Raw genomic sequence first — 12,427 nt, 5'->3', positions numbered from 1 at the left:
TAAAATCTTGACTGGAACTTGATAATGACTGATAAAGCACTTATTCCCACATCTGAATAACACGCTGTCATTCTGTCTGTCTTTCTTTCTGCCCTAGAAGTAGATTTCCAGCTGTTTCGCCTGCAGTAAATCACCCTGCTTTATCTCACTCTGAACCTTCTCAAATTCTTTACATTTACAAACAACCCCTAACCAGAGCTCTTTAACTTGTAAAATGTTAAAAATCCTGCGTGATCATATTGATTGTGAAAGTTTCAAAACATTTTGAAGGCTTAGAAAGACACTCCAAAAATAGTTATTTCATTATTTGCAATTAATGCAGGCCCCTGAATGAGGGTTTTTTAAAATTATTTTTTATATAGTGTATTTAATTAAACTACACAGGTAATATTAATGATATAACCCTTTTCATAAGTGGTCAATATTACGATTTAATATCTGCTAGTTTATTAAAAATATACACTACACTACAATACAACACAACACAATTAGGCGCACTTCTTTTTCATTTATTTTGCTACAGCTAACTAACTTCTCTAATAAAACATTTTTCGCTGGAAAGTCTACAAGAAGTTCACTCCAGTGACGTCTATTAAAAACGCCCAAATCCTGGAGACTCCCCCTAGAGGACAAGTATTGATACAACCTCAAGCCTCTGTCAGAAGAAGCGACAGCCAATAGGTATCGAGTTATCTCGGAAAAGGCGGGGTTTATGTACGTCAGAGGAAGCGACAGCCAATAGGAATCGAGCTCACTCGGAAAAGGCTGGGCTTTTGTACAGTTCGTTCCCAACACGTTGGGAAAGTTTTTGTTTTGTCAAGAATAACACTGACTTTTTAAAACTATTAAGCGGATTTTTTCTGGCAAAGGAAAATGGCAACACGTAGCGGAAAGACAGACGTTTTATTCGTATGTATTTGTGTTTCTTAGTCAGTTTTGTGACATTTAAAAGTGTATTTACCTAGCTAGCTGTGATTAGCTTGCTAACTCAGAGAGTTCACGATAGCAAAATACAAAAGTTACGTTTTAATATTTGATTGACTAACATCTGCGATGTATTTCCCGTCAAACACGAAGTGTTGTGTCGTTTGCATTGACTAACAGCGTAATTAATTATAAACTGAATGGATAACAGTAGTTAGCATACATGTTGAGTCAGTTAATAACCACGTATTTGAAATTAAATGACCATTTAAATCGATCAGATATGATTCAGCTCGAAATACTTCTGGGTACCGATCATGACTTTATCTTTTTGAGCTTGCGTTCATCGTTGTTCATATAATTAATAGAGCTGCGTGTACCTTGCAGGAAGATGATGATTTGCCTTATGAAGAAGAAATCATCAGGAACCCGTATTCAGTCAAGTGCTGGATGCGATACATTGAGCACAAGCAAAGTGCTCAGAAACCAGTGCTCAATATGATCTATGAAAGAGCTTTGAAAGAGCTGCCTGGCAGGTATGTGCACGTTATCTTGTTTTCTTTTATAATGAAACCCGTGTGCTTGAGTAGATCTGCTTCTTATGTACTTCTCAGTTACAAGTTGTGGTACAACTACCTGAGAGAGAGAAGGAAACAGGTGAAAGGCAAATGTGTCACAGATCCATCATACGAGGAGGTGAACAACTGTCACGAGAGAGCACTTGTGTTCATGCATAAGGTAAAGCTGAAGTTTCTTACATTTTCACGTTTGTATAGCGGCAGGACAACATATAGCAGGCTGAAGGTTTAAAAAAATGTTTTTCACGGCCTCCTCAGATGCCGAGGGTGTGGATCGACTACTGTCAGTTCATGGTGTCTCAATGCAAAATCACACGGAGCAGACGGACGTTTGATAGGGCGTTAAGAGCGCTACCCATTACCCAGCATCCTCGCATCTGGCCCCTGTATCTCCGCTTTGCCCGGAACTTGCCACTCCCAGAAACAGCTATTCGTGTTTACCGCCGGTACCTAAAGGTAAATGTTGGACGTTATGCTGGAAACCAAAACCACACTTGATTGTCTATATGTGTCAAGTTCTGTGCTTTAAGGTGATAATTATTAATGCTATCTATACACTTCCTTTTCCTCTGTCCTCTCTGTAGTTGTCACCTGAGAATGCAGAGGAATACATTGATTACCTGCGTTCAGTCGGACGTCTGGATGAAGCTGCGCTTCGCCTGGCGGCTGTGGTCAATGACGAAAACCTTGTTTCGAAAGAGGGAAAGTCCAATTATCAGGTCAGCAAGTTACAGGGTTTTTTTTAATGAATTTGTCCACCTCTACATCTAGAGTGTTAATACACAACTATTCACAAGTTTGGGGTTGGTTACAATTTTCAATATATTTGAAAGTAGTCTCTTATGCAACCATGGCTGCATTTCTTTTATCAACAACAAAGTAAAAACAGAAATATTACTACAATCTAAAGTAACCGCTTTCTAGGTGAATAAATTTAAAATATCATTTATTCTGTTGATGGTAAAGCAATCATTACTCCAGTTTTCAGTGTCACATGATCCTTTAGAAATCACTCTAGTATAATCAAATGTTTGTGCTCAAGAAACATTTGTTATTTTCAATGTTGAAACAATTCTGCTTAATATTTTTATGGAAACCGTGAAACGTTTTTTCAGGATTCTTTGGTGAACAAAGTTCAACAGAACAGCATTTGTATAAAATACAAATATTTTATAACTTTTTCTTCACGGTCACAAAATAGCCTAAGATGCTGCTGACATGGCATTAAATAAAAATATACTACTGCTTCTTCACTTTCACTTTTGAATTGTCATTCTAAGACTTATGCATCAAAGTGGCTTCATGCCACTGATGTCAACCCTATTCCCTGTCTCCATTTGCATTAGTTTTGTGAAATATTCACATGCTGTGCAGAATGTAAATATTTTATCTTGTAAATTCAATTACAGCTCTGGCACGAGCTCTGTGACCTCATCTCACAAAACCCAGACAAGGTGACTTCACTGAACGTGGGAGCGATTATTCGAGGAGGTCTCACTCGCTTTACTGATCAGCTTGGCAAACTCTGGTGTTCTCTGGCTGATTACTACATCCGCAGTGGACACTTTGAGAAGGTGAAACTACAAATATAAGAAATCTCTGTATACGCTAACCTTGCTCATGCACAAATTGACACCATTATCTTGTGTTTTTCAAGGCTCGAGATGTATACGAGGAGGCCATCCTAACCGTAGTCACTGTGCGAGACTTCACCCAGGTTTTCGACAGCTATGCGCAGTTTGAGGAGAGCATGATTGCTGCCAAGATGGAGACCACGTCTGAACTGGGACAAGATGAAGAAGGTGAGGGATCTTCTCTTCAGAAGACCTTGTAGCATTTAATCCTTGATGTTGGTCTTCCAGAAATCCTGATTTCCACACTCTAGGTGACATTGACTTGGAGTTGCGATTGGCCCGTTTTGAGTTGCTGATAACTAGAAGACCGCTTTTACTAAACAGCGTGCTGCTACGTCAGAACCCTCACAATGTTCACGAGTGGCACAAGAGAGTCAAGCTCTACGAGGGCCAACCACGACAGGTTGCAAAGATCATTTACATCTTTAAATCGATTGACATTAACTTCCATGTGTGATTTACACATCTCATTCTGCTTTTCCTGTAGATCATCAACACATACACAGAAGCTGTGCAAACGATAGATCCTATGAAAGCCACAGGAAGACCTCACACTCTCTGGGTGTCATTCGCCAGATTCTATGAGGATAATGAACAGCTGGATGATGTACGACACTTCCTGTGTACTTGCAGCTTTGTAGATAATTTGTTGGTTAAACTTGTGGTTAACTATATCACTTGAACTTCCAGGCTCGGACTATCTTTGAGAAGGCCACAAAGGTGAACTACAAACAGGTGGATGATCTTGCTGCAGTGTGGTGTGAATATGGAGAGATGGAGCTGAGACATGAGAATTATGACCAAGCTTTGCGTATACTAAGAGTAAGAGACTACTATACATTACCACTACTGCATAAGTGAAGTTTTCACTGATTTAAGTATCGTCGACATAATAATATCTATTTTATAGTTAATTCATATAATATTTATATAGAGATGATTTGTTCTTTCCGTGAACTTATGGATCGCTGCCACACTTCTGTTTAAAATCAGTTATCTTAATTATTAGTCAGATATATTTAGCTTATTTTTTTAAAAACATTTATTAAAACAAATTGTTATTTTTATGTTAGGCCTATTACCTATATAGGCTATACATTTTCCTAAAAGCATCCCATTTTGTCCCAGGGCTTGACAACCTGTACCCTAGTGCGGTCCATGCAGAAACTTGTGAACGATGGCGTCACCGTTTAGTGACATCACTGAATGCTCCGGGAAAACGTTTCGTTAGTGTCGATCACAGCGCCTATTAATTGTTGTTTTGAATCCAGCAATTATTTATTTACAAATTATAAGCTCTGATTATGACAAGTGTGTTATAAAAGCTTTATTAGAGAAATAATAGGTTAACTGGAAAATGTTAGATCGCGACCATGCCATTCGAGATATAGCCTTCATTTATGTGGCTTTGTTCTGGTTTGCCAGTTGGTCACGAATTTCTACAAATTCAGTGACATTTAGGCATTGTTTCTTTTCCTAAATCTTCACAGTCTAACCCCCTAATTTCGCAGGTTTATTTTATTATCTTTCACTTTTAATCTCATCTCTTACTGTGTGTGGTAATCATGGGAAGGGAAATTAAATATTTCATGAATTAAGAATTTGTTTGATTTATTAATTTGTTCCCTTATTTCAGTTAAATCATGGGTTATTTAGGGAACAAAATTAATGAAACATGGACAGTTGCCACAAATTAATAAGTCATAGGAACGAATTAACAAGTTGTAGGATAGCCTTTCTGTCCTTTGGCCCGTAGACCTGCAAAGCGCACAATATGAAACGAGATCATGTCATCAAATATTTTCCAGATGTTGATAGTTCTTTTCTTTTCAGAAAGCAACAGCGATTCCAGCGAGAAAAGCAGAGTATTTTGATTCTTCAGAACCAGTGCAGAATCGAGTATACAAGTCGCTGAAAGTGTGGTCCATGCTTGCAGACTTAGAAGAGAGTCTTGGCACATTCCAGGTTTGTTGCTTTGTCGGTTTTTTTTTCATTGAGGGGGAATGTATGCATGTTCTTGCTGTTTTGTGTGTTAATGTAGCTGTTGCTTTTGTCAGTCCACAAAGGCAGTGTACGATCGCATTATTGATCTCCGGATCGCCACACCTCAGATCATCATTAACTATGCCATGTTTCTTGAAGAACACACCTACTTTGAGGATAGTTTCAAGGTATGGGATTTTAACATAACCTTCTATTGTTTGTTTTGTTCTTTTTTTTTACCCTTTTGGTTAAATTACTTATTTTCGCTTTAACAAACTGCCTATTTGTAAATAAATCTGAATTTTGATTGAAGGCGTACGAGCGTGGCATTGCCCTTTTCAAGTGGCCTAATGTCCATGACATCTGGAACACGTACCTCACCAAGTTCATCGACCGTTATGGAGGCAAAAAGCTGGAGAGAGCGCGAGATCTGTTTGAGCAAGCGCTGGATAGGTGTCCTGCTAAATATTCCAAAAGTAAAAATTCCAGAAAACATGAAGATTTTATGCTCAGCTGCATTCATTTAAGATTAAGAGCAAATGCCTTGAACCCAGGTCCTGATTTAATTTGTGTTGTTTAACAGCGATCTACTTGCTGTATGCTAAGCTGGAAGAGGAGTACGGTCTGGCGCGACATGCCATGGCTGTGTATGAGAGAGCCACTGGAGCTGTAGAGCCAGAGGAACGACATCAGATGTTCAACATCTACATCAAGAGGGCCGCAGAGATTTATGGAGTCACTCACACAAGAGCCATCTATCAGAAAGCCATTGAGGTAAACCACTTAGCTGTTTCTCATTAAAAAATATCAGGGAGTGTGATCCTATATGTGATGTCCTATAATGAGTTCATTTGGTTTGGTGCAGGTCCTGCCAGATGAGCACGCCAGAGACATGTGTCTGCGCTTCGCTGACATGGAGAGCAAACTTGGGGAGATTGACAGAGCGAGAGCCATCTACTCGTACTGCTCTCAGATCTGTGACCCGAGGGTAAATCTCACCGTACCGCCCTATATTACTTTGCTCATATTGTGTGTGTCCTGTATGTTAACTGACTTGGCATCTCTTGATCAGTTGACCGCTCATTTCTGGCAAACCTGGAAGGAGTTTGAGATTCGCCACGGTAATGAGGACACAATCCGTGAGATGCTGCGGATTAAACGCAGTGTGCAGGCCACATACAACACACAAGTCAACTTCATGTCCTCTCAGATGCTCAAGGCTACCACCAATGCTAGTGGAACAGGTACGTTTCATTTGTTAAAGCTAACCGGAAATCAAAATGAATTGTTTATAATAAATGTGCGTGATTCATCAGTGTTATTACATCGAAATCTTAAAAAGGCTTTTCTTTTGTCTGAAATTGTGCAGACAGGGAACTTGAACTATTTAGCTGTTGATTTAAGCTACTGTTTTAGGCAGTGCAGCCTTTCTGTAATATACACTATATTAAAACTGGGCTGGAGAGTTAATTTCTACATTCACAATCTATATTTGCATGTGAAAGGTATTCTCTTACCACAGGTGAGAATGATAAGCAAATAGGTGCTGGATTCATCCACAAAACGAGGTTATGTAACAGCATATAAATTCTTCCTTGTATGGTTAATCTCTTTTGAAATTGCTTGTGGCTGTTTTAGTGTCAGATCTTGCTCCTGGGCAGAGCGGAGTGGACGACATGAAGCTGCTGGAGCAGAAGGCTCAACAGCTCGCCGCAGAGGCAGAACAGGACAAACCCAAACCTAAAGACAAGATCCTTTTCGTCAGGTATGCACTGCGCCCTTGTCTGAGGCAGGTCACACTGAGCAATCAGAGCATGCAGGCGGTGTGGTACATAAAGCCGGCTCAAAGGCTTATTCAAAGGATCTGCCCTTGTTTAAAATAAAGTTTCGATTGTGCCATTTACATCATTTGACTTGTTTGGATTGTACAGGAGCGACACCTCTCGCAGTGAACTTGCTGAACTGGCTAAACAAGCTAATCCAGATGAGATTGACATTGATGATGATGAAGATGAGGATGCAGAGGATGGGGAACCAGATGGTTAGTTCAGACGGGGCATGATTGTTTTTTTTTGTTTTGTTTCTTCAGCAGCACTTTGATGATTTTCAGTGGTGTGTTTTGGAACAGTTGCCTAACTTTGGTAGTCTGGTCATTTGCATGTTTTTTTTTATTTATTGCAGAGGTGCAACTGGAGCAGAAGTCTGTCCCTACAGCTGTCTTTGGAGGACTAAAGGATGACTAAAGCTGCTGCAGTTTTACATCAGGAAACAGAAAAATGAATACCAACGTGCTGATGTGAATTGATGTAAATGGCTTAGTGCACTGTAGCAATACCAATTCAGACCGCATGGTGTCACTCTTCGGAGCATTTACATGCTTTCAATTTGTTCATCTTGACACTGGGTAAATAAAATAAATAATTGTTTACCCCTCTCTACTGTATATTAAAGAACAGTTAACATATTTGACATCTGCAGATAATTTATTATCAAATTGCAATACTGTAAACACTCTGAAGGCACTGCCCACAATTGCGTGTACACATGGGTGGAGCTTTTCAGATGTCTGTTTGTTTGTGGAAACATCTGAATGCTGTGGTTTGAGGAATATGCCAGTTAAAAAAAAAAAAAGAAACCGAAAAAGAAAACAGCGCATTTGTACAGTGATGTCACTCTGTCACTGTAAACTTTCATTATACAAGCTACTTCAACTGAAGGTTTATTCCATCTGTACTGTGATGTGGAGTTATTTTTGAAGTTTTCCAGTCTGTCTATATAAATAAGCGTAATTGGATTGTTTTATTTCCAGTACAGTTTGAATGCAGTTTCCACTACAAACAAAAAAGGAAAACCAAAGAATGAAGGAAAACAAATGCCCTGTTCCTCCCCAATTAGATTAAAATAGTTCTACGAGTTAATCTTCTTACAAAGTTACAGTCTCTTCATCATCATGTGACCTGGACCTTCACTGAATTATGTCCTCTGTTGGGTTTCTCTATTATTGAGCTGTGCTTGTGAATCATTTTTTATTGTGAATTCCTTAATGCATAAATGCTTACATTGTTTTGGTGATAAACCAGTGACTATCAAACCGTTTTAATGACATGCTGTGGCCTACATACTGGTCATTTTATAAAATATCCACAACATCATTGCTGGTCAGCGTGTGAGGCACAATAATAAGCTATAACTCCGACACAAAATATACCCTTTTCACGATTATATAAAAATTATTTCCAATAAAACTGGTGCGCTTGTAACTAAACTCAGTTTAGCATTATGACGCTGTGACGATTACACGCATTACGCTGTTCGTAATGACTAATATTTCCCTCTCGCACCATTCTGGGCAAGTTCTACCTGTCCTGCACCTGTTTCCACGAGTTAAAGCGCCTTGCTACCTGCTGCTCGAGTTCACATTCTCAGCCCCGCCCCCTCAACCCTGTGTCCCAGATTCTGGAAGCTGATTGGATGCCCGGCGGGATGATTGACAGGAGTATGGAGTACCTGGAAATGAGACGCTTGCGGAGCGAATCAGCCAGAGGGATGTGGACTCTGAAGCGGCGTCGAAAATAGTGAAACGTCCCCGGGAATATAGCTGAACTAGTCGCTCCGATAGACTAAACCATACCTATACGTATGAAAAGAAGACCTGGAGAGGATTAAATCGTAAATTCCATTATTTTTGTTTCTCCGGAACGCTAACGTTACCCTAAATATCGGCCTTTCGCAGTCCCAATGCTGTGGTCTCGTGAAAGGAGAGGATGACTGTTTGATTGTGTTTCATTGCTCACCGCATCGCCTTCCTCTCTCTCTTTCTGATTCGGACCTGCTATGATGGACTCGAATGCAACGAGGAAGACTTTCGTGGTCCCGGATATAAAGCCATTGGATCAGTATGATTTGCCCCGAGCGCAAATCTGCGCCAGTGTTGGGTGGCTTCTGGCGAAATCTTACGGCAATGCAGGTAAATACAGCGGCTGTGTGTCAAACCCTAGTGAGCTGCCTAGCTAGATTGCTTTTGTTTTTCTTCTGAGTCAGCTTAACATGTGTGGGCAGCAGCATCATAATCCAAAAACTGCGCAAAAATATGCTGTCTGTGACCCCCCCCCCCCCCCCCCCAAATAATACCGTTTATCTATGCAGCTCGCTGGGTTATGAGTCACAGTCATTTGAGTCTAGTGTATTTTTATTTCCTTCTCAAATCATGTGCTCTTCTCCCTCTCACCTGTCTGTTTTGAGGCCATTGTTCAGTGACTGCGGAGGAAAGCGTGTGTGAAGGTGAACAGCAGCGTGTAAACTCAGCGTTTTTCACAACACAAAGAGCACATGAGAGGTTTGATGCTGCTGGTTGTGATCTTGCTTTGATATACATTCAGTCTGCTCTCTTGAATTATTGCTTTAATAAGTAAATAGTCTGAAGCAAGGTCTAAAAGTGTGCTTCCCACCCATTTGGCACTGTTAACACATGAATAATATAAAATGTTTGGATGTATAGTGCTGTAATAGTCTTATGAGGACAAATCAGATTCAAATAATTATTATAAAAAATAATAATAACTATGAATAATTAAAAAAATAAACTCTTAAATAACACAAACTATTCGAGAGAGAGGATAAAATGTGTCCTTGTTTGCCCGTTATCATTTTCCATGTGGGCTTAATGCTTGCAGTAGACACGTTGTTGTCTGGGAAAATGTGGTAGGGTAGGAAGAAATATAGTAGTTTTGAGTTGTTTGTTTTTTGTGACACCTATGTGTCATGACGCGTGTTCACCCCCACTATCACGAATCCTTTTGTTAATACACCCACAAGAGCACTTAGAAAGATGCAGGAGGTCTTGGTTTCTGACAGAGCAGAAGGTTGATGATTACTAAAATGCTTAGTATGTTTAATTATTTGCTTTGAAAATATTAAAAAGGCATATATGATGATACCTTACGTGCATGGATGGTTTAACATGACGTCAAGCAGTGTCATGCAGTGTGACGTCATAGCATCGCTTCCACAGCTGCTTATTAAAGCATATTAAAGTATATGCGTATTCAGTATATATATATATATATTATATATTATAAAGCCAGGTTCAGAATTCATGTATTGATTTATATTGAAAAAGGCTTTTTCTTGAGCTGGTCACTTCGAAAAATCCTGTCAATAAAATAAATAAATTATAAAATTTCGCCAAGTTTTTATTTTTATAAAAAAAAATAATAATTTAAATACAATAAAATGAAAGTGTGAAGTTTGGTGTGTTTAGGTGCTGCTGAAGTGGAGATTTCTAAATAATTTTGTAAAAACAGCCTTCAAAAATATGCACTGTAATTAAAACCTACAGATGCAAATATATAAAGAGTAATAAAATTAAATAAAATAAGAAGACAAATTATGGAAACAAAATAGACCGAAATCTCAAAATTGACCAGTGCATGGAAAAACAGTTGTTTTGCCTGTAGTGTCTTGTCTTTAAAAGAAATGGTCCCAGATACAGTCCTAGTGTCTAAAATATAGCATTTTCATTTTTAACATTCAAATTCATTCAAAAAATATCAATGTCATTTATCAACTCAGTTTATTTCCCACTGTGACCATGCAGCCTTGCATACTCTGTTGCCTGTTATCTCTTTTGGACTTTTAGTTAACAGCAGTATTGGTTATTGGATTTGAAAACAAGCATTGGGATATTTTTTCATTAGGCCTGGATGATGCATCACTCAGTCTATTCGCACAGTGTATAATCTCAGTGTTCCCTTCGCAGTCAGATGAGAAGGACCTCAGTGTATGGTGAGGTGCTCTGTGCTCACGAACAGCTCACTGGCCTGCGAATTGAAACTCACAAGAAAAAGATTTGTTTTTCTTTCTGGGTGCAGCAGACGGGGTAGTGAGTGTGTTTGTCGGTTCTTGGATTGTTTTCAAATAGCCCCATTGTGTTCACCTAATGAACCACTGTTAATTCAGATCGTAAGTCTGCATTCCTGTACTTGCTTTAGTCCTTGAGCCCGTTTAGAGTCGTAGTGAGCAAGCGCACAAACTGCAGACCTAGATTTAACGGTTCTCCTTACTCATAATTTTTAACTCCGAAACGGGCAGAGAATTAGAAGATGATTAAAGATGTTTTGTGTTTGCATGAGTAACGTAATCTTCAATCTGCAGTCTGTAATTTTCACCTAAACGAGTTTCGATTATGCAGTGGCGTGACCTCTATTCTACGGTTCTTCTTCTAGATAGAACATCAAGTTTATTGCATCAAGGGAAGTCAAAAATAGCTAATATATAACAAATAACAGAACATAAGCTAGAGCTATGCTGTCTCATTTCTGGTCATTTCTGGTTTTTACCATAGCACTCATTGCTTGGTGCAAAAATGGCAAACAAGGTTAGAAAATAAATGCTTTATTATTAAAATTATTGATAAAACTTCAATGTTAATATAAATGTATTAGCCTATTTTTTTTTCTAATATTTGTGTGTAATGTGTATTTTTGTGCCTACAATAGTATCACTCTGTTAGCTTTGCACTATATATATATATATATACATATTAGTTTTGTATTTCTATGTTGTTTTTGATTTGATTGTAATTGCAGTGCTTTGTAGTTCTTTCCCTCACTAATCTTGTTCAGAAGTCTTGTCCCTTTTATCTTTTTGACAGATTTTCAAATAAATTTTTACCTATTTTTGCTTTGAATCAAAAATTGTAATGTTGAGATACACCTCGTAAGTGGATGGTTTGGTTTATGACTTATAACTCCTTATAAGACTTTTACAAATCTTGATGGGAAAAATACTTAGGGAAGGCTGCTGAAAAAAGCAGCGGGTGCTATACACTCTATTGGAAACACATGTAAGTCCTCTGTGTGTAATGTGATTGGTATGGTGTGTGGAGTTTCTGCCTGTGCAGAATCTTCCATCAATTTAATTTATGAGGTAACATGATGGTCATGATGCTGTCTTACTAGGCAGCTGCCTATGAAAGAAGCAAACAGTGAGGCAGCTCTCTAGTTTTTAAGCAGAGCTAATGTTTCAGTCACAATATGATCATGCTAAATTAAATATAGAAACACCGTAAAGTTCTAGAAAATGTTCCTTTTGTTGCAGATTATTCGCCGCACATAGTTCGTTAGGATCTGCCCCGAGTGTGAGAAACCGACATCTCCTTAGTTCACCTGGTTGATGTGTAATTAAGTTGTGAACGCCAGTGTGTGTCATTTCTGTTTGTATTCACTCCCTGCATCAACAGCAGACCTGTGCCACCACACCCTCTGGTCAAAGTCACCCGAGTCGAGCCGGAGAGAAATCTCCTCAGAT

At 38.9% G+C, this 12,427-nt stretch overlaps 2 protein-coding genes across 2 annotated transcripts in view; both read left to right on the top strand.

Annotated features, from left to right (window-relative positions):
* Window positions 1-760: 760 nt before the first annotated feature.
* On the top strand, window positions 761-7,537 carry xab2 (XPA binding protein 2). The gene is made up of 19 exons (XM_059559386.1): window positions 761-909; window positions 1,312-1,460; window positions 1,539-1,662; window positions 1,761-1,958; window positions 2,087-2,221; window positions 2,912-3,076; window positions 3,160-3,304; window positions 3,388-3,539; window positions 3,624-3,743; window positions 3,827-3,958; window positions 4,970-5,101; window positions 5,194-5,307; window positions 5,433-5,595; window positions 5,703-5,893; window positions 5,985-6,107; window positions 6,192-6,363; window positions 6,758-6,884; window positions 7,051-7,160; window positions 7,301-7,537. The coding sequence occupies exons 1-19, from the start codon at window positions 874-876 to the stop codon at window positions 7,360-7,362; spliced, it is 2,550 nt and encodes an 849-aa protein (XP_059415369.1). The 5' UTR covers window positions 761-873; the 3' UTR covers window positions 7,363-7,537.
* Window positions 7,538-7,688: 151 nt separating this feature from the next.
* camsap3 (calmodulin regulated spectrin-associated protein family, member 3) overlaps window positions 7,689-12,427 on the top strand; it is a 32,614-nt gene continuing 27,875 nt past the window's right edge. The window contains exon 1 of the mRNA XM_059559378.1: window positions 7,689-9,086. Within this exon, the coding sequence (XP_059415361.1) occupies window positions 8,954-9,086 (133 nt within the window). The 5' untranslated portion in view covers window positions 7,689-8,953. The remainder of the gene's footprint in view (window positions 9,087-12,427) is intronic.

This window comes from Carassius carassius, chromosome 1, assembly GCF_963082965.1.
Source record: "Carassius carassius chromosome 1, fCarCar2.1, whole genome shotgun sequence".
NCBI lineage: Eukaryota > Metazoa > Chordata > Actinopteri > Cypriniformes > Cyprinidae > Carassius > Carassius carassius.
Note: the sequence above shows the minus strand (reverse complement) of the source record. Positions and strands in the feature narration are given on the sequence as shown.